The 22111-nt window shown below is 44.1% G+C and overlaps 1 protein-coding gene across 4 annotated transcripts in view; it reads right to left on the bottom strand.

The window, feature by feature from the left end:
* Positions 1-10363: 10363 nt before the first annotated feature.
* pcdh7b (protocadherin 7b) overlaps positions 10364-22111 on the bottom strand; it is a 127943-nt gene continuing 116195 nt past the window's right edge. For 2 of the 4 annotated variants that reach the window (XM_042070181.1, XM_042070182.1), the window contains exon 3: positions 10364-15301. In XM_042070181.1, coding sequence (XP_041926115.1) covers positions 14817-15301 — 485 coding nt within the window. In that variant the 3' untranslated portion in view covers positions 10364-14816. Of the gene's footprint in view, positions 15302-16902; positions 16922-22111 lie in introns of all 4 variants that reach the window. The other 2 variants (XM_042070183.1, XM_042070187.1) reach the window with 2 other exon arrangements.

The following is a 22111-nucleotide window of genomic DNA, read 5'->3' as shown; positions in this document are numbered from 1 at the left end:
CTGTTGTCAGTTGAGTTCGTTCAATTCATTTATTGTAGGCTAGTAGCCTAGGCAAATATGAAACGGAGATGTAACGTGGCTACCGGCGGGATTTTGAACTTGCATGTTTCATGCATTTAAGGGCAAAAAATACCATGGGATTGATGTGTTCTCCATTTGAGGAACGTAATCAATTGCGGACGTGCACAGACAGCTTAGACACAGAGCGCATATAGGCCTACAGTAGGTTAGGCTACTTTCACTTTCTTGAGCGTATTCATTAGGCTACGTAAAAGATGCTTCATACCAAAACAAGATCACACATTATCAAATGTATCATGACGTGTCACAAAGACTACTCTTACTCTATTAGAAAATCGAAACCAAAATCATGTAAGTGTAAGTGTTCTCTCATTGACGCCTGTAGGAGACGATCCAATTTTGTAAATTTGCACGTCGTAAAGTTCAATATAAGAGTTAAAATAAAGCCAGTCATACAGCATTTTATTCAATATTTTACACCTACTAAATCATCAAAGTAAATTTCAAAACTTTTCAGCAACCGTGAGTCATAACTCGTCCTGACTAGGGCAACCTATAAGCCTAATACGTCCCACTCTGCTGAAAATTATTGAAAAGAAACCGTTTGCAAGATCTTAGGGCTAGTCCACACGTACGAAATCTATCTTTTTTTCCTCCGTCTTCCCTGAAACCGCATCAAGAATATTTGCGTCCAAACGGATCCATCTCAACACGACTCAACACGTTACTTCATACCCCAGGCCTATAGGTGGCACTGTTTCTTTACAGAAATTGACCAAAGTTTGTGCTTTACAAACAGACAGAATAGGCTATGACGAAATGGCTAGTGCAAGGAAACCAGAATTGTTTGTGTGGACTGATGGTGAACTGTCAACTGTAGTCAACTGTAAAACTAATAAACTTTATTTTACGGTTTGTGAAGGGTGCAGTCCCGTCCTTTATTTGGCTAACGCAGGTAGGCCTACTAATCACCTTTACTTTCTTTGGTTGTAGGATAGTCTGTGATTCACATTAGTTTTGGCTATCACCGCAATTAGGCTACTAAACGCAAGGCTTACCCAAGTTCTAGGCTATTCTGTCGCCATATTTTTAATATTGCTATAAAACCTTCGTTAGTAACAGTCAATACGTTTGCCTGCATCAAATCAAATCGCGCATCGTAAGACATGTAAAATAAATGAATGACACTGGCACTACGCACAAATTAATGTAGCCTAAACTTACACCGCACTTTCCTAATAACTTAAGTTCTCTCGCGTCACTGACAGTAGCTAGAATGCATTAAAAATCACGGGGAAAAAACTGTGTTCAGTCCACCAAGTCATAAGCTATCGGCGCTGCGCAGCACCAGTTGTGATATTTATCTTACGGAGTGTAATCGTAGGTAATGTCATGTATGAAAACTAGTATTGTTAGGCAATACTATAAGTGCAAGTCCAGGGCAGCTGAGGTGTGGCGATGACATCATCGATACGCAAGCAGGATGTGCGGTTTCGCTGTCTTAAACGAATTCAAACGGGCTACAGTCTCAGATTTCTCCACTCTGGGACTAGGTTTCAGAAAAGTGCGGTTTCGGGCAGTGCGTTTACAGGATTCGTTTGGACACTCGGCCAAGACGAAGCAAAACCTCTGCGTTTAACCTAAAAAGCGTCTCCGTGTGGACGGGCCTTAGCTCCTCCGGCCTTGTGCTGTGGAAGAGGCCTGTCCCGCCTTACCCGGAGGTGGGGGAGGGGCGCCCTCGCACCGGGCCCCTGCGGGTCCCGGGCCGGGGGCGTGCCGCACCCCCGCACCCCCTCAAGCTCCGCCCCTGTGTGTGTGCGTGCGTGCGTGTGCGTGTGCGTGTGCGTGTTTGTGTGCGTGTGCATGTGTGTGTGTGTGTGCGTGTGTGTGTGTGTGTGTTTGTGTGCGTGGGTGTGTGTGTGTGTGTGTGCGTGCGTGCACTAGTATGACCTAACAGTGCTCCCAGGAGACTAAGACATCTCATATTATCTTCTTCACGTCTCTTGACAGTCCTCCATCAGCAAATACTGCCGGCGCACAGCCACTTGAATTAATTGATCCTTACATTGGATCCAATTACATGATTAGGGGTCTGAAGAGAAGGCAGCCCAGAGACCATTGGTCCAGGTCCCTACAGACCCATCCGCTTGTGCAGTCCTCTCGCATGACACACACACACACACACACACACACACACACACACACACACACACAAAGATGCATACAGAGATGTGCACAAACACACACACACACATGCATGAATTATTCATGCTTGCGGTACATCTCTCTCCCCGCAGAGGTAACTTCCTTTCTTATTGAAATGAGGCAAGTGTAAACATATGATGGTTGTTACCAGTGCTGTGGCCAGGTGGGTGGGAGTTTGGAAGATGTCCATACGAAGTTCATGATTTCCATTAGAAAGACATAGTGGCAACTGGAAGAAATGGCAATCACCCTCAGATGCCTGTGTGATTTATGCATGTAGTGCTAGCAGTATGTGTGTCTGTTTGTGTGTGTGTGTGTGTGTGTGTGTGTGTGTGTGTGTATGTGTGTGTTGGGGGTGCTTGGTGAGTGTGAAAGAGGCAGAAGATAATGATGGAAATATAAAGACATGAATTGTACATTGTGTATTTGTCCATGACTTGAGAAATGAAGAAAGGGCATGAAGAAAGTAGAGAATCAAAGAGCAAGGGAAGCAGGACAGAACAAAATATGAATTAAATTAAGAAAAGAACCGTAACAACCAACCATTAAAATGTAGATGAGAAAAAGATTGAAAAGCAAAGTAGAAAGAAAAGAAAATACATGTCCACACAGTTGCTGTATTCCATCTTCCGTCAAGTCAGCCACAAAGTCAAGCCTGTGTGTATATATCTCATGTAGTCAGTCAGTGGCATTCAAATCACTTTCAGACCTTGGCTGCACCTTAATGTGGCCCAATCTCATTTGATCCCCTGCAGGCTCCGACATGCAAGCAAAAACACCTCCCAGCCTCCAAAGCCGCCGTGAGGAGAGAGAGAGAGAGAGAGAGAGAGAGGGAGAGAGAGGATGAAGGGTGAGGGGTGGTGGTGGGGAGGCTCTTCCTAAACTGCGGGGGCCGCCCGGCTTTCATTTGTGAGGGCAAACGGCTGTGGATGTGTGGGGTGACGGAGGTGAGGTGGAGATGCCTGCTGTGGGGTGGAGAAATAAATAAATCTAAATCAACGTATGGAAAAGGATGGAGAAGTGACTCATTTCTAAGACCCAAGTGGTGTGAGGAAGAATGCTGTAGCAGGCTGACAGGATTAGACTCCCATATTTCACAGGTTTTATCTGTGCGAAAGGTAAACATACTGTACATAGCTTCTACATCTGTTCCTTTATTATTGACATGGTTGACAGGATAGATGAAATTACCAAGATTTCAACAAAAAAATCAAACCACATCACTGAGAGAGACAGGTGAATAGTCACCATTGATTTCATATTTATTATTTACTTTATTTATTTACAGTTTGATTGATTGATTGGTTGATAGGGGTACAACACTTGTGTAAATGGGCAACACTAGCTAACATAACTTGCTGGACCTTTACTTCTGCTTGATGTAGTAGATGCGGGTGTGTACGTATTGACATAGTGTCAGTCACAGTTACTCTCTCACACCCCCACATCCCCACCCAACCCCTGTGGCCTTCAGGTGGTGCAGTGTGGGCTGGACGGATGGGATAAGAACAGAGTTAGCATTAGCCCTAACAGCTTAATCCCTTAGCAATCTGATTAGCGGGCTGACAGAGACAAACCCGATTATGGTGGTCGGCCTAATGGATGAACGTTCACTTTGGTGGTAATGAGCCTTCTCTCCCTCTCCCTCTCTGGTGCCCCCCCAATCCCAATCCTCCCCCACCTTTCTTATGCAGCCTTTGCCACTTAATCTACTAAACCCCTCTTCTACTGCACTTTTTACCCCCCCCCCCCCCCCATAAATGCACAAATAGGCTGACACCAGACATAATTTCACTGCATTTCTTACTTCCAGTAACTATATGCATGTGACAATAAACTTCCTTGTAACCTTGTATCCTTGTATCCTCTCAGCCTCTGTCATTCTCCCACAGACATGCTAATTGGGCTAATCCTTGGGGCAGTCTTGAGATGAGTGTTTGTGGAAACGTATCTCTCCCCATCTGTGTTGGAGTTGCAGGGGTCCAGAGGTCCAGCTTGTCATCCCTTTTAACAGTGAAAGAGAGGTGAAGAGAAATACAAACTTAAAAGATAAATGATGTGTGTCTCTATGGAAACTCTCATCCCTAGAAAACATTGCTGGACCAGTAATAAATGAAAGCATGGGGGCAAAACGAAAGAACATTTCCAATGAGATGAAATTAGTCCGTCTGGTCCATTAGTGCGGTCTAACAACGTCAGGAAGTGGAACTCGCCACATATAGACACCCACATCCACACAATCCCATATAGAAAATAATATACATTATGTAGGTTTTACATAAGCGCAGAAAAATGCCCATGTTGGGGATGTTAGGAATGTGCTTAGCTATGCCTGTACTTCCCATTGCCTCCTCATACTTCCTCATAAATGTTTCCTTTGAGACATGGCTGATGAAGGCCCCTCACCCAGACAAACAAAGAGTTGTTTGTATATAATAACAGTTATGGATACACACATTCAAATGTTTCAGAGAAATTTGTATTTTAGGTGGAAAAGTATTAACAGGATATTAACTGAGGAATGTTGAGCCAAAAAACATAAACACTGACAATGTTCCTAAAACAAATGTAAGTGAAAATGACATGCGGAATGATGTGGAAAGAAAACTGACAGCTAAGGAAGGCAAATGAAAGCACACGATGCCTGGAATGCCTTCAACCCACAATAAACAACGGGTTCAATATTTGTTTTCAAATTGATGTAAATAGAAACAGATAAATAGAGATAGATGGATGGTATATTTGCAGTGGGTAAATTCATATTTTACGGTGTCATAAACTCAGATTGTTGATGTTTTATGAACTATTGTGCAAGACTGTAAACATCCAAGATGTGGGAACCCCCTTAAAAAGTCCTAAAAAAAAATAATACAGTATAAATATTCAAATATCCAGCTTGTCCATTGATCCAATAATGAGGGAACCAGAATGGCAAAGTTTGATGTACCATCAAACCCTTGGGCTGAACTAATCAAAGGGCCATTAAATATTTCTGTACGATATTAATACTGTCATGTTGAACAAGGGCTCTATTTCACAAAGTATGACTGCCAATAATTCAAAAACTATGGGTGTAATTTCTGCATGTTATTCAGCTCGATATTTCACTTTTTGCCATTTATGAAAGGAATTATGAAGTTCCTTTCATGAAAGTTTAAATCCTGATCTTCTGCTTTTGATTCCATGACAAGGGCAGTTCCAGCAAACTTGGTTTGACAAAAATAGTCCTGTTGTCACCATGAAATAATGTGTGTGCTCTTCTAGCTAATGCATGCTAGTTTACATTGACATGGAAACATTAGCCTACTGTTTATCATGTAGGCTTCCCAGATCCAGGTAAAATCGAGAGGTCCTGGAACCAAACAAAATTTGAGTGTACACCTCATGTACAATTATATTTGTGCAATGTAATTTGACACAATCATTTACTTTAACAATCATTTCAATGCCACATCAATGGTCCTTTTCGTCAGTTTTCAATAAATTAGGTAGGCCTACTTACTTAGTGCTAAATTGGTAATCAGTTTGTTAAAAAATTGGCGAATCGGGGAAATAATTTTTCAAATATCTATATTTAAATATAATCAATCTTGATGCTATAATCATGAACATTTGCCCAAAAGGGCCAAAAATATGGCTTGGCTTTGCTATCAACCCCTGAATGTTAGCCAGTTACCAGTGGCTAGGCTAAACCTTGGTCCTTGTGTGACTTGCTCAGTCCGCCAGACTCGAATGTGTCTGCCTAATCCATACACTCAGATGGAGCCCCTACACAGTCTGACCAATCAATAGGTAATTAAACAGGTGGATGGTAATTAGAGTATAATTATCAAAATCTTTCAAGCGGACTTCTGAGACACAACTCTTGACACAGCTTGGAGAGCACTCCATCGACCATGTCCATGCTGAAAAATAGACAACAGTGCGCAAGGAGTTGAGGAGTTGAATTGAGAATATTCAGAGGGCACAATCCACACTCAGATGCTTCTCTGAGGCCAATTACACTGGCGCGCGACTTAGCAATTGTTAATGCGTCTGCAATCCAAAAGCGCTCAAGGTAAGAAATTGTACGCTACCACCCTACCCTTTCAGACATATAAAGTTTCTATGGTTTTATCAATGTGACACTCTGAGACAGACTTTGCACCACCCTAGCCTGGTGACACCACACCACACACACACACACACACACACACACACATCCTCTTTGCATCGTCTCCTTGAGAGTCTTATCACATCTTCCGCTAATGCAGTGCTCAGGGTGTCACAGGGGAGTGCTAATCTCTCTGTTTTTTGGGGGCTTTTGCTGTGGCGCCGGCCGGCTAGCCAGCCACTCACTCGCTTGCTCATTATAAGTGAGGCAGAGCAAAGAGCGAAAGACGCAAGAAAAAAAAAGAAAAAAGAAAGACCAAGAGAGAGAAAAAAGATAGATAGAGAGAGAGAGAGAGAGAGAGAGAGAGAGAGAGAGAGAGAGAGAGAGAAGAAAACGGTTATGGAGACTGCAGGCTGTGAGGCTGTGGGAGCTGCACTATTACTTGAGCTGCCGACGAGGGTGCCAAACACATAGTCTGGCGGCTACACTAACAGTGTTTCTCCTCCCTCTTTCTGTGCTGGTGTCTTTTTGATTTCCTACCTGCTTCTTTATTCATTTGTTCTTTTCTCTGTCTATTTTTTTTGTCTTTCTTGCCTGAGCTACACTTTTAACTTTTATACTGTGTCTCTCTCTCTGAGCCCTCTACTCAATGACCCTCTCCCATTATTTTCTCCCTTTCTTTCATTCGACTCTCTCTCTCTCCCTCTCTCTCTCTTTCTTTCCCTCACACACAGACACACTCACTCCATATATCTCATTCTTAAGAGCTAATTTGCCTGGCCTCCACATCTGCTATTCCACACAGTCCAGCGATTTACATCCTGTCTGTGGCCCCAACCGTTAAAAACCCACAGCATGAATAACAGCAGCAGGCACGTGTAGCTTTCTGACCATCGTCCATCCCTCTGATCACATGACTCTCCCCCCACATACCCCCCTCCACGAGCACTGTGGGTAATATATCTCCAGAGGCTCCATGGGCTCAGGTCCTTACCGGTAATAGCCAGTGACCTACCCTGCCCCTCGTACACTAGCGCTCGCGCCTGTCACACGTGGCTCTCCTCTCCGGCACCGGCGTGTAGAGCTGTCTCTCAGCACTGTGGGTCAGACAGGAAATGATTAATGGGTCAGCCCCAGCCTGGGATTGGATCGGCCTGCGCGTTGGCCGCCCGGCCTATCATATGGCACTCGCCGTGACTACCGTGACAAGGTGGAGGGGTGGAACGCGCAGGAGGTGGGGGAGGGAACAGCTGTTGCCGTTCACGGTGGTCATCAGGCAGGTATGTAAATGAGGCGCGGGTGGGCAGTAGGTGAGAGAGGTCGGACATATGTACAGACGTGCGCATACTTGGTGCTCGCTCTTGCTCAGTCACTCTGGGGCTGGTTTGGTCTGACGCAATGATAAAAAAAAAAACACACCTACGCAATTCTTTGGCAAGAAATACACATTACATTCCTATTGACATAACAGCACTGCGCACACACACACACACACACACACACACACAGATCAATACCCACAAATACACACATATACTGTATGCATAACTGCACATAAAACACGCACACATAAGGTTCTCACATATCATCCATATTACCTACATGCATACATATCATAGTATTTATACCCTCAAAACTGCACCTTCACATTAATTCATTCACTTGTGTGTGTGTGTGTGTGTGTGTGTGTGTGTGTGTGTGTGTGTGGATGTGTGTGTTTCTTTTTGCCAGCCGCCTAGTTTATAAGTGTGCTAGCCTCCGCACTTTAAAACAATAGCACCATCGATAATAGTATCATCTCGCCGGCCTTATATCCAACTGCAGAGTGATAAAACTTATACGAGCACAATTAAATCAAAGTTATTACAGGGGTTTTCTTATCAAGTTGTTTATCTGTTCGCTCAACCCACCACCTTCTCCTGTCCCTGACTTGTGCATAAAAGTTTGATTTGACTCTCCTGAACCATCAAGAAAAACAATAAATAAAAAATAAAATAAAAAAATGTATGAAACAAAATCAATTTCACAAAGTGCTAACCGGCAATGATGGGATTTGGCTTTCGATATTGGGCAAACAAGAAAACAACCATAAAAGATTGGAAAGATTGGAATTTAGTCTTTCATTTTCTTGGTGTGGACTGATTCAGTGCATGGTGTTTGGCTTCTCGGTGCATTAAATTGTTCTTGATCAGAGGGCTTTCCCCTCCAAAGGGGTTAAATGCGAGCCCATAGTCCATCTTAAAAGGCCATTCTGCATGCCATGTCCATGAAGGCTGATCAATGGCATTATTAATTGCCCTCCTCTCTATGCCATGTGCAAACTATTGACCCATAAACTCTTTCCACTCTCACTCTCTCCACTCTCCTCCACTCTCCTCCACTCTTCTCTTTCTTTTGTCTGACTTTTCTCTTTACTTCTTCTTTCTCCCTTTCTTCTTCTGTTTATTTCCCTTTTTCAGTCTCTATTTTTATTCATCACGTTAGTACTTCTGCAGCACATAGTCCAATGATTGACTTCATTCTGTTGCTTGCAAGCAACTGTCTCTTGATGCAAGTGTCTCAGTTCTGTTTCTTCAGTCTACGCATTCCCATCCATGCCTTGTGTTCTGTCCATTTTCATCTTTTTTACTCAGGCAGACCTTCACATTCTTTGACACAAACTTCGCCTGCTCTTCCTGCAAAGCCATTTTATTATCTGACTCTTCTCCTAGCTTTTTTTTTCATTACTTGAAAATAAAAATAAAAGTTACTTGGCCCTAAGGTCTTAGAGTACAGTATTGCCTGAATGTCAGTCACTGTTTAGTTGGCACGGGTTGTGCAGTCAAGCCGTGGGTCTATGTTTGTATGATACACTGTTCAAATTCTGTTTGTTACTGGGGAACTGTTACTGGGCATTTGGTTCTGGAGACCCCAGGCATAAGGGTTGTCATGCTCAACAGACACAAATGACCAATGCCATTGTGCTGCATTCTTGTTGGAATAACTTTGTATTTGGTTCTTAAGGGTGGGGAGAGGTGTGTTGGGGGGAGGTGTTGGGGGGTTGGAGAGAGATAACACGCAGAATCCCATGCTCAATCTCATGCATAATGCATTGCCATTCTAAATATTCACACACTGTTTAATTCATAGGCCCAAAATCTCTGCAACATTTCATTTCCAATGCATTGCCTAAACATTAATTACGCATCACATTTAGTTTAATTTGTCTTAATTTTCCTGTCTCCTTCGGACAGAGAAATTAACATTTCCAGCTGCATGTTTCCCCCACTGCCCATGTTCTCGCTACTTAGGAGAGAATGATGGAAATAAACATGGGTCTGATTACCATATTAATATCATCTGCTAACCTATTTTTCCCATCGTTGTGAATCTATGAGATTCACATTAACCCAAATAACAGACGGCTACTGTAAAAATGCATTATTCTTACGGTCTAAAACATGTACTCATAATTATGTGTGATCCCCGTTTCCTTGAATATGGATATGGGGGTTGATGGGGGATTTGCTCTGCTTGTGAATATGTGTCACAGCTTATTTAAAAACAAAATATCAAACGGACCAATCACAAAACTGTAAAAGTTGAGAACATGTCAAACTGTGAGCTGCAAGATGCTCTCTCAGGTGGCTGTTAGCACGTCATTAGCGAGTGGTGGCTAACCCCAGCCTGAGGAATGGGCTCCATCTTGGCACTAATTACCTGCAGCGCTATGCAGCCATACATCACTGTGACATATAAGTCAAATTACATGCTGGAATGCAGGAGGCACAGATGTGTTTGGGTAAGCCCTGCATATTACAGTACACACACACACACACACACACATACATATTTAATCCTGAATGCCTATGGTGTATGCATGAAGTGTTAGAAGGGAAAACCAGGTATTGTTTAGGTGATATATATGCCGCACATAAAGAACGTATTCAATGTTTTCTCATTCTCAGTATGCCCTGCTTGTGATTAAGTGGTAGGGTAAAGTTCTTGTTCCAGAGGCCCTGTGTGTAACTTAACAAAAGGAAAAAAGACCAGACGAAGACCAGATTGTTTTATCATGTTATATTTTAATTTGCAGAGACAAAAAGGACAAGCAATTTATTTACAGGAACCTGTACAAAAAGCAAATTAACTTATGTAAAATAGTCATAAATAGGAGTGGACTTGCGTTCAGTACATTTTGCCATGTTAAGCTAAGTTCCGTGCATAGTGACTTATAATAAACAATGACAAACTGCTCCTCGGTTTCTACATCAACATCCAAGTGTTTGATTTATTTATTCTTTTTTGTATTTTATTTTTCATAGAATTGTTTATCATGGGTTTTAAAATGACACATCTGATTTGTGAATGTGAAAGTCGGATGCTGAGAAAGAGCAGACACCTTTGGGTTAGGGGGAGAGAGGCAGACCAGAGCCCAAGTGATTAAGGCCCGCTCTTGACACCCAGATGCCAACTACCTGACATACCTGTGACCCTGCTGTATATTTTATGAGAGCATTGAAATGACAGCAGCATCTTTATCTCTCTCTCTCCTTCTCTGTCTCTCTTGCTTTCTCCCCCCATCACTCTTTTTGCCTCTTGCAAGTCTGTCTATCTCTCTGTACCTCACTCTCTTCTTCAACTCGAAGTACCAGTTGGGTAGTGTCTACTTGACTGAATCCAACATTACTGAGCTATGACTGAAACATTTTCTCTTTGTATTGTGTCAATGAGTCTCTCTCTCTCTCTCTGTATCTTCAAAGGTGTTATCTCCCCCCCTAAGGTGTCTGCTCTGTCAGCATCCCTCCTTTGCAGCCCACAGAGCCACCACGAGCTCCATCGTCCCCCCAAATGCTTCTCTCCTGTGAAATGTTAGAGGTCACCACCCTCCATGCGCACAACAACTTGTTGCACTGGAGCCACACAAAGACGATATGTTCATCCAATTGCCTGGACTAGATTAAAGGTTTGATCTTGGGACAGTCTTTCACATCATAACGAGGTTCATCCAAGACCTCATGGTTGCAGCGATCGCACAGACACTTGTGACAGTGGATTGATCCCATGTTAAGACAACTCAAGATAGAGGGCATCAAATTTCAACCTCTCACATAGATATCATCCAAGTATATCTGATCCAGAACATCTAAAAAAGCATTTCAATATAACTGGTTTCATACCATTCAGAACCAACAATTAAATCATACCCATTGGTATAAAAAGGCACAATTGCATATTTTGCATTCACTCTATATTTGTTTTGATTTTCCTGTTTCTTTTCTCTAAATATACAAAGTGATGCCGAAAACAGAGAACAAAACGAGAAGCAAAGACAACGAAATTAGCAAATATTACCATTATCATTGTCACAGTCTACCAAAGAATAGTAATAATTAAAAAAACTGAAACAAATGCAACACTGATAGGTACAAAACCAGATGAAGGAGAAAACAAGCAAACAAAAAAAAAACTTTGTCAGGAATCACTTCTCTGGATGGATGATCAAGCCAAAAGTGTGCACTCTTTGAAATGAAAGACAAGGTAATAGCATGAACAACAATGACAACAAAAGTTTTAAAAATCAACAGCCATTTGAAGTGGAAAAAACAGGGCTCGGAAACAAAATGACAACCATTTGGATATAATAACATAGTCAAAAAATAGCTCAATACAAAGAAACGAAGTTGATGAACCCCATGTATATATCATCCAGCTTTCTCAGACTGAGATACTAAGTCCTACTACATGGCTAATGTCTGTCCGGGTATAACAAAAGCAAGCAACAAGATGGACCCTCATCTTCACAGAGTATGATTTTTGTACATTTTCTTTTTTTATGCATTTTTTTGTATTTATTTCTCTCCTTCTCAGTAAGTGAAGTAAGTTTCCCTTTAAACGTGCAATAAAAAGTACATATCTGTATACAGTTTATAAGCATAGGAGCACTTCTTTTTAACGACGAGTAGTACTTACAGACTACAGACCCGACTGCCCAAAAAGCAGCACTGATTAACCCAAAACACGTTCTCTAAAGTACAAAAGCAAAAAGGGCTGCTGCTGCTGCTGCATGTCCTGGTTTCTCTCACTCAGTGTTGCGTGACTTCTACTGTTTTTAAATCTGTTTTTATGTAGGCGATTAGTTAACATCACCTACAATAGAAAGGGGACATAAGAGCTTTGCTTGTGTACATGTCTGTGTGTGTGTGTGTTTTGGCATGCATGTGCTTACGTATAAATGTATGTGTGTGTGTGTGTGTGTGTGTGTGTGTGTGTGTGTGTGTGTGTGTGTCTGACATTATCTATTAGCTTCTGTGACTCAATCACCATCAAAGAACATGACTGCCAGTACCTCAAAGACATTTAAAAAAGCACAGCATTTTTCGTAAGCAATGCAAAGCTAGAGCGAAATAAACATTTATTCCATGGATGTTAGTCGTTGTCTCTTGAAAAGGCTCGAGAGATACTGGTCACTCTCCTCCTCAGCATCAGTGGGCTTCTACCAGCACTTTGGTATCAGCCATGAAGCCCACTGCACCAGACGTCCTCTACAGAGTGGCCTGGTCACGTGCACAGGCACACGCCTCTCCACTGAGTCACTGAGCTAGCTCTCTTGTTATTAGCCAAATACATGTCCTATGACCTTCAGAAATGCCAGCACACTTCTTCATAAGTGCATGTTTGTACTGTCAGTGTGAGATACTGTGTGTGTGTGTGTGTGTAAAAATGTGTATGTGTGTGCGTACAACTTGAAGTAGCTGATTGGTCTAGTGGGCGGATGCGGGGTGTATGTATGTTTGTATGTATGTATGCTGCTCACTACCTTGACGTTGCTAGCCAAGGATTCCCTTGAACATTGTTTGCCTTCACCTGTTGTTTGTTAAAGACTAGCCCACATATATGAACATATTCTTGTAGTGTGGTCAGGTGTTTTGGGCAATTGTTCCTGCTAGACATCTTGCAGGGGTCATCACTAAAATGTCTGACCAAAACAAAAGTATGTTTAATTGAAATTTTGAAGGAGTAAGTAATTGTCTCGTTTTTCTCCAGATGTGATATTCACAACCACATTGACACATATTCACAGCGTTCAGGCAAAGACTAGCAACCACACGACTGGTCTTGGTTAAATAAGGTCCCCTTGGGTTATTTTCGGCTAACTCTCGGAGATTACCAAGGAAAGAGAAAGAGACTGGACAGGGAGGGAGGGAGTGAGAGGGGTGAGGGGGCAGGAGAGTGAGTGTGAAGTTGGGATATCGATTTAAAGCATGTGTCCATTATGTGTACACTATATTTATGTACAGAGTGTAAGCACACACACACAAACACATGTCTCAGAGTGTGTGTGCGCGTGCGCAAGTGGTTGGCGTGAGAAAGAGAGCACACAAGTTCGCGTGTGAGTTCACAGTTTACAGCGCACGTCGTGGACTAACAATTTTTCAACAGGCATCCACAGGCGTAGTGTTAGATTTTGCGGCTCAGATTCTCGTTATTAAAAAAACACAACACAAGAGTAATCCTCAAACTTGGTTGCCATGACAGGTGAAAAAAAAGAAGCAATAAAATCAAATAAAACAAAAAACAGACATATGAGCGTCTTTGAGATCGCTTGTTGCTATGGGAATATCCTTGCTTTCCCATTTGCTTTGTTCCTCTTCCTTCAGGTTTCTGTAAATTTGGATTTTTTTCCTGCAGTCTATTTTTGGTCTACTGTTACAATGCTGACTCAGTTTGATTGGTTCGAGCCTCGTTGATGATGGTTGCATACCATGGTGATATGGGCAGATCCTTGAACAAGCTTTGCCCATCCGTCCATGAACATCAGTACCATGAAGTACAAGAAGTACCTTGGTCAGAGTCTCTCCTCATGCCAGTATAGAGTTGTAGAAAAAAAGCGATCTAGAAAGATAGCAGGTAGGACCTTCGTTTAGCGCCAGTAGTCCATGTCTCCAAGGGGCTTGGTTATGCATGCACGTTACGATGATACAGTCGACATTATACAATGGGTGGGGTAATCAGTCAGCTAAAGAATAGTTCGAGAGGCCCGAAATCGCCAGCAGCAAAACATCCGATTGGCTTGCCATCAACCCCGCCCTTTCCCCCTTCTTTGCCTCCTCGCTAGTCACCCTTTTGTCCTACTCATCAACTTGTCTTGATTTTAAAAGTATGAGTTAGTCGTTCGTTAAGCGGATAGTTAAAATAAGCGAAAGAAAGAGTAAAGGTTTTGGTGAGAACGATCCTCAAGAGAATCAACCAAAGAGTATCGTTTATTTCTCTTGTCCTTTGAGCACGGCAGTCGTGTTTTTTTTCCTCTTGTGGGAAGGAGGAAGTCCATTTTGGGCTCTAAAACGAGAGTCTCAAGAGGGTGGTTTTGTGTGTGTGTGTGTGTGTGTGTGTGTGTGTGTGTGTGTTAGATTTTAGTGTTGATGGTAGGACGGGTGTTACTGATACAATTCTTTGCGTTTTTTTGTTTGTATGTTTCTTCTTAGTTTTGATTGGCGATTGGCGGCTGGTGCGGCGGTCACAGGTAGACCTCTCGGCGGGTGAGTGTGCCGCAGGTGGTGGGCTTGTAGTCGCCCGTCTGGGCCAGTGGGATGTCCTCGGGGGGGCGGCTGGGGTCGTCGGGTGCGCTGGCGGCGTAGCTGGCGGTGGCGAAGGCGTCGTAGGATGAGGACGAGGCGGACATCTTCTTGTTGAGCAGGTTGCGGTTGCGGTCGCCGAGCAGGTGGTGGTGCACTCCCACTGCCCCCGTCGCCGCCGCGTCGCCATTGGCCACCGCCAGCGGCGAGTCCGAATTGGCCGCCTGCTCACCCGAGGCCCCACCGCCGCCGGAGGTCATGAAGGTTGAAAGCTTGGGGGGCTGCTGGCTGCTGGCGACCTGCGGCTGCTTGGGCCGGCGCTCGGGCGACGTGCGCACGGGCATCCAGCAAGCGTCCGAGTGGCCGTACTCGTCACATTCGCGCGTGCACTTGCCGGTCATGGCTACGTCAGGCAGGGGCCGAGTGTCTGTGGCAAAGACAGAGAGAGAGAGAGAGAGAGAGAGAGAGAGAGAGAGAAAGGAAAAAAGAGAAAAAAAAGCCATTAATAAAAGTGCTCGGTTTCCTCCAAAGAAATAGTAATAGAAAAAATATAACAGAAATCTCATTCTGCATGTGGTATGTGTTTCATGAGAATGAAGCAAGAGACTCGGTTATTGAAGCGAGGTTGCTTCCTTGATTAATGAAATGCACCTCTAAGGAGGCCAACAACGCAACAGTTCTGGAAGAGCATTGCAGAGCATCCTAAGTGTTGCTTTGTTACCATGGTTTCAATCTGCAATGAGAGCCAAATATTACATCGCACCTGTAATATTTTGCAGCATCCTGAAGGCTTCATGCTCAACCCATACCACATGAGCGTAACTTAAAGTGAATACATTCAAAACAAAATAAACAATACAACTTTAAATGAATAACAGTGATGTGAGTCATTGATAAAAAGCATGCTTCAAACTGTGGGGGCAAGAGTGTGTGTGTGTGTGTGTGTGTGTGTGTGGTGTTGGTGTTGGAATTATCTAATTGTGCTTTCTTGTAAAGTCCTTGTAATGTGTGTGCCTTTATAAGGTATCCTACGCTGAATTTCTAAAGATAACCAACATACAGTTCATTAATATCTTATTATTTATGGTACATGTGTATCGTCTAATTTGTGCATCAATCCCGTATAAGAATATTATTTTTGTGCCACCTTGGCAGATGCATTCAATTCTCTTCTGGTGTCAGTCTGAGCAATCACCTTGTCACCCTGCTTTACAGCATATGAAAGAGTTTTACTTCTTTCTGAATCTGGCTTTCAATTCTTCTCATAGCTTAATGCGAGTTAACAGAGAGAGTTCCCTTTTTGAAATGTTACTATTACCACTGATTACAACAACAGGTACAAAAATTATGCTTGCATGTTAGCGTTCATTTTAATATATTTTTGTTGTTGTTGTTGAAAATTGTCTTGTTGCTAGGTTTGTTCAATATCAGACATTAATGACGTCTGTTTAAAAAAAAAAACAGACAACAAAACAAATCATATTATTTGTTTTTCATACATACACTTTAGCCCTGGCCTATAGTAAGACATGGATATAACAGGAGACAGGAAAAACCATCCCCAAAACCCCCTGCCGCCTCCAACTAAGCGGCTGTATGAAAGCAGACTGGCGTCCCACGAAAGGCCAACGGAGCGCACGGCGGCACAAAGGGGGGGAGGGGGGTGCAATGACCATAACCTCTCTGCTACTGTTAGTGCAGTCAATACAAAAACAACAAAAACAAAAACAAAAAGGAAACAAGACCAAATGGAAGCGTAGACAAAAGCAGACAAACCACCCCAGCAATCCCACCACTACCCGCCTGACTGGCCCCCACCAGGCATCTAGTCTATGGTAGAGAGGATGTGTGACATGGCACAAGCAAGAGAAAGAGAGCAACAATAAATGGTGGAGAGAGAGAGAGAGAGAGAGAGAGAGAGAGAGAGAGAGAGAGAGAGAGAGAGAGAGAGAGAGAGAGAGAGGGTGAGTGCTGAGGAAGCATGCTGCCTTTCCATAAACAGAATAACCAGTTTTAATCAGGGCTTACTTTTAATGTTCTTTTTCTCCTGCAAAGAAAGAATAGAATAGAAATCACTGTTTTGTTTGATTGACAATGGAACTGTTTTTTGCTATGTATGGACTACGTAAGAGATCTGTGTGTGTGTGGGTGAGTGTGTATGCGCGTGTGTGCATTTGTATGTATAATATATAAAACCTCAGTGATGACAACTGTACAGATGAACTATGTGTGATGTGCAGAGATGTTTTGACATGATACTGCTTTCCAACATACATATATAAGCAAAGACAAATTTCAAAAGAAAATACTGGTTTTAAAGGAAAAAGGACAGATCGAAACGAAAGACACTTAGTCACACTCTGGAATACATCATATCAAAATACCCACGCAAATATTCTTAGGGTATCTAACGAAGAACGAACTTTGACATCGCCACGTCATTCTACTTTGGTGTAGCAAGGCAGTCCAGTGCAAACGGGGCAGAATGATAGATTTTGCTTTTTTGCCCCTTACACTAGCAACACGCAGAGCAAACAGAGACAACTGATGGTACCGCCGACGCTGTAGCCACAGGGCTCGTGTTGTCCCAGGGCACTGCTACAATAAGGAGATAGCACAGTCGGCTCCGTGTTGTCCCAGGGCACTGCTACAGTAAGGAGATAGCACAGTCGGCTCCGTGTTGAACTACAATGCTCTTTGGTTGCGAGAAAAAAAATGCTCATTTCTGATTTTAGGGTGATGATGTACGGAAGCAGTGTAATATGCCATTAGCAGAATGAAGCTACTGAAAGGTAGAGCACGCCACACAGAAGCATTAGACAGACAGCAAAGCCAGCAGAGGCATTTTGCAACACATAATGACAAACACATGACTAGGAGCAGAGGACGTAATCAAGAGTTAGAGTAGCCATATGAAAACAAAACATTAGATAAACCTGCATGCTGCTTATGAACTCATGTAAGGCTATTATGACTGATGCTAAACATAAAAAACATGACAATATTGATATGACAGGCAAGAGGCTTCACATCTACTCCAGTTGAGTGAAATTAAGAGTGTGTTTTGGCTTTGTTGCATCAGGGTGCAGCTGACAAAAAGGGAAGGAGATGTCAACTTTATTCCCCCTTTCTTCTCTATGTTTTTTCTCCTCATAGATGACAGTCGACAGTTGCAGGGGGTGTGTTATAACAATCAGATATCTGTCAAGCACACGCACCTCGCCAACCCGCCACACATACGCTCAGCCTAAGCGGCGTTTTGCCCACTCACTCCTCTCAGGGCCGACCCGGAGATGAAGCCATCACAGGTGTTGGGCTGAGTATCTAGCGAGGCCTCTGGGGGGCCTTGGCCTTGCTTTCTCTCCCTCTCTCCCTCTGTCTCTCTCTCTCTCTCTCTCTCTCTCTCTCTCTCTCTTGCTCGTTCCCCCGCCCGTCTCTCACGCCGACTCGGACTCGGGAGTTTGTCCGATAGCCGTAGCGGCTCAATCATTCCCCCTGACCGGCTTCACGGAGCGATGCTGAGAGGCCTGTCAAGGCTCTCCGCCAGCCCCCATGGGGCCACTCATCCACACACACACACACACACACACACACACACACACACACACACACACACACATGCACCTTTCATCTCTCCACTGCCATTCACAATGCCTGCCCTGACAACTGCTTCTTCCCAGGTACAAAACAACAAAAGGAGAACAGTCTGCTTGTTTGTGTGTCAGTGTGTGTGTCTGTGTATGCCTTTGAGTGCACCTTTGTGTGTGTGTGTGTGTGTGTATGTGTGTGTGTGTGTCCATGGATTTTCACACACTTTATTGACTGTTTGCAAGCCTGTGCTGCCTGGGTATCGTTTCATGTGAGCTTCTTTTTGATAGCTAGTTTTTTTTTAGTGGCAAAAAAAAGTACCATACTTAGACTTCATAGAGACTTAAATAAAATAAAAAATCACATATGTGTATGTGTGTGTGCGTGTGTGTGTGTATATATATATATGCATACACTTACTCACTCATTAACTCTCACCAAAGTGGTAAATTGATTTAAGCGGCTGGGTTTCAAATGGAGAAAATAAATTGAACCTCGGCTGGACCTGAAATAGAGACTGGCTGAATGACCTTTTTTTCCCTTTAAACTTTATTTCCTCTCAACCATATCGAAAGCAGCGATCCGCTCCCCCCAGGGATATTCATCGACTCGCAGGCATTTAACCTACTTAAATAACACTGACCTTCTACTCCGCTACCTCAAAGCAAATTCCGCCACTAAACATATTGAGGGATATTAGTGGGAACTTGCCGTGCCATACTAACTCTTACTTCCGCTGCGGTTCTGACGTTGCAAAAATTACTGAGCTTAGCGCGCCTGGTCCTTGATGTTTTGGACGAAATGACGTTTGTCGAATGTTTTTAATGATTTTTTTTGTTTATTAGCATCTTAACAGCCTGCCACCTTTTTTCCTTTTTTTATGTCTCACTAGCTGTTACCAGACCTCAGAGAAAGGCCAGTAAAAGGGTAGATCTTTTTCTTTGCATGCTGTCTCCACTCTCCCACTTAAGAGCATTGTTTCAAATAGGCTCATTCATTTAGATGGCTTGCCTCGCAGCTCACTCAGTGGAGCAAGTGGAAATGTACGTTAAGTAAGAGCGGGCGGGGGGTTCTCCGCAGTCTGCAGTCAATGAAACTAGCGTAATCAAATTATAAACTAGCTGCTTTCCCAGTGCTTTGACCTTTGGCTGGCAGAGGAAATCGACTTCATGCTCAAACGGACAACAACTGCAGAGCTTGAAGCATTGCATGCTTGCCTGGCATGGCAAGGTAAGAGGAGCCAAGAAAGCTGGTTTGTGGAGTGGCAGCTGGCCTGCTATGAATGCAAAACATGAAATATATAGTAAACAGCTAACTAAACACAGCTTCTCCTAAGCTCAACTTCTGTTTTGGCCCTTTTCCTGTTCTATTCAAGTGAATCTCACCATGGTGTGACAGCACACAAAGGGGAACGTTCCAGAAAGTCCACATTAAGGTATTCTCCATGCCCCCCCCCCCCCTGTAGCACCCCAGGGCAGTGGTCTATGGTGAGTAGATGGCAGTTGGCTGTTCTGTGTGTGTGTGTGTGTGTGTGTGTGTGTGTGTGTGTGTGTGTATTGGGGGGGGGGTTGGTGGCAAGAGGTCCCGGAAAAGCTCGGGGCAGTGCGGGACGTGCAGACTGTCACTCCACATAGCAGCTCTCCAGCCAACGGGCCGGACGCATAATGCCGGGCATTTCCTTAGCCAGTTCTTTTGAATAAGCTCAGATAAAAAAAAAAACCCATCAGCCATCACTATGCGTGCCACACTTTATAACCCTCCTCCTCCCCTTCTCACTTCCTTTTCCTCCCTCTCTCTTTCTCTCTCCGATGGACGGATGGATGGATAGATGGAGGGATTGTAAAAGAGAGAGGGGTTGAGTGGTGAGGTTGGGGGGAGTGCTGAACAGAAAGGACGTCTCTCACTGCGGCTCTCCGAGCGCATTATGTAAGCGCCAGAGTCTGTTCTTTGTTTGGCCTCGGCTCCCCACTGCTGTTGGATGCTGGGTGATTCCTCGGCATGGCTGTATGTGGGCCACTGGCCTCAGCTGACGGGTCATGGTGGCTTGCCTCCGCACAATGCCCACGTCAAATCGACTGACCGAGACACTGACTGAGATTTGTGTGTGCGTGTGTGTGTGTGTGTGTGTGTGTCTGTGTGTGTTTATGCAAAGTGCTTTTTCCATAACACACATGTACAAACACCCACATACATACATGGCCTGTCTTTCAGCACGTTTTGACTCTTAGCCCCAGACACACACACACACACACAGACACTCTCACGCACACTCTCACACACACACACAGACACTCTCACACACACTTTCACACACACACACAGACACTACTCACACAGGCCTAAGATGGTGCAATCCCGGACATGTAACAGTAAAGGAGACTGTATGCTGTAAGGATGTGGAGTTATTAGCGGTTAGTCTCCGTCCGTACTACATGCCGAGGGAGTTCTCGCACGCAATTGCTGTCTGTGTTTACGTTCCACCTCGAGCTCTCCCGGATACAGCGTATGACGTCATCCACTCCACAATCGCAAGGCTTCAAACCCAACACACTGACGCCTTTTTTGTGATCTCTGGCGACTTCAATCACATAACACTGGATTCCACACTCACAATTTTTTACCAGTATGTTGACTGCCCTACAAGGAAAAACAGGACAATAGACCTCATGTATGCAAACGTGAGGGATGCATACAGTGCAAACCCCCTCCCCCCACTGGGAAAGTCAGACCACAACCTCATTCATCTCCAGCCAATGTACAAGCCCAAAGTACAGAGGCTACCAGTTGCCACACGCACCTTCAGGAAGTGGACACCCGAAGTGGATGAGGCTCTGAGAGACTGCTTCGAGTGTACTGACTGGAGTGTGTTACAGAATGGAGAGAACTTAGAGGAGGTCACACAGTGCACAACTGACTACCTGAACTTCTGCATGGACATTGTTGTTCCCACCAGAACTGTACGCTGCTTTCCCAACAACAAGCCTTGGATAACCAGCAATGTCAAGACCCTTCTTAACAGGAAAAAGATGGCGTTCAGAGAGGGGGACATGGCAGAGCTGCAAGGGGAACTCAAATTCAAGCTGAAGGAAGCTAAGGAGGATTACAGAAAGAAGGTGGAACAGAAGCTGCAGGAAAACAACTTGAAGGAGACATGGGACTGCATGAAGGTTATCACTGGCCTGAAGAAGAACAGCAGCTCTGTTGAGGGGGACCTGGACAGGGCGAACAAGTTGAACCACTTCTACAACAGGTTTGACTGCCTTGCTCCAGCTCCAATGGCAGTGGTCTGTCCACCATCCCCCAGCCCCCACCCCCACACCCCCTCAATACCAGCGCAACACTCACCTCCATCATCACAGGCTATCGTACCCCCACCATCACTGGATATTGCACCCCTCCCCCACATGGCGATCACGAACAATGAGGTGACAACGACCTCAGTCAACAGCCATCAGACACACAGATCCCAGATGCACCCCTCCCCCTCCCCTCCCCTTACACCCCTCACCATTCCAACAGATCAAGTGACAGTCCAACTTAAGAAATTGCGCAGCAATAAAGCAGCTGGGCCTGACAGACTGTGTCCAAGGCTACTCAAGGCCTGTGCTGCTGAACTGGGGGAGCCACTGAAGCACATCTTCAATTTGAG

This window comes from Alosa sapidissima, chromosome 18 (assembly GCF_018492685.1).
Source record: "Alosa sapidissima isolate fAloSap1 chromosome 18, fAloSap1.pri, whole genome shotgun sequence".
Taxonomy (NCBI): domain Eukaryota; kingdom Metazoa; phylum Chordata; class Actinopteri; order Clupeiformes; family Clupeidae; genus Alosa; species Alosa sapidissima.
The sequence above is the reverse complement of the archived record's forward strand: the minus strand, read 5'-3'. Positions and strand labels throughout refer to the sequence as shown.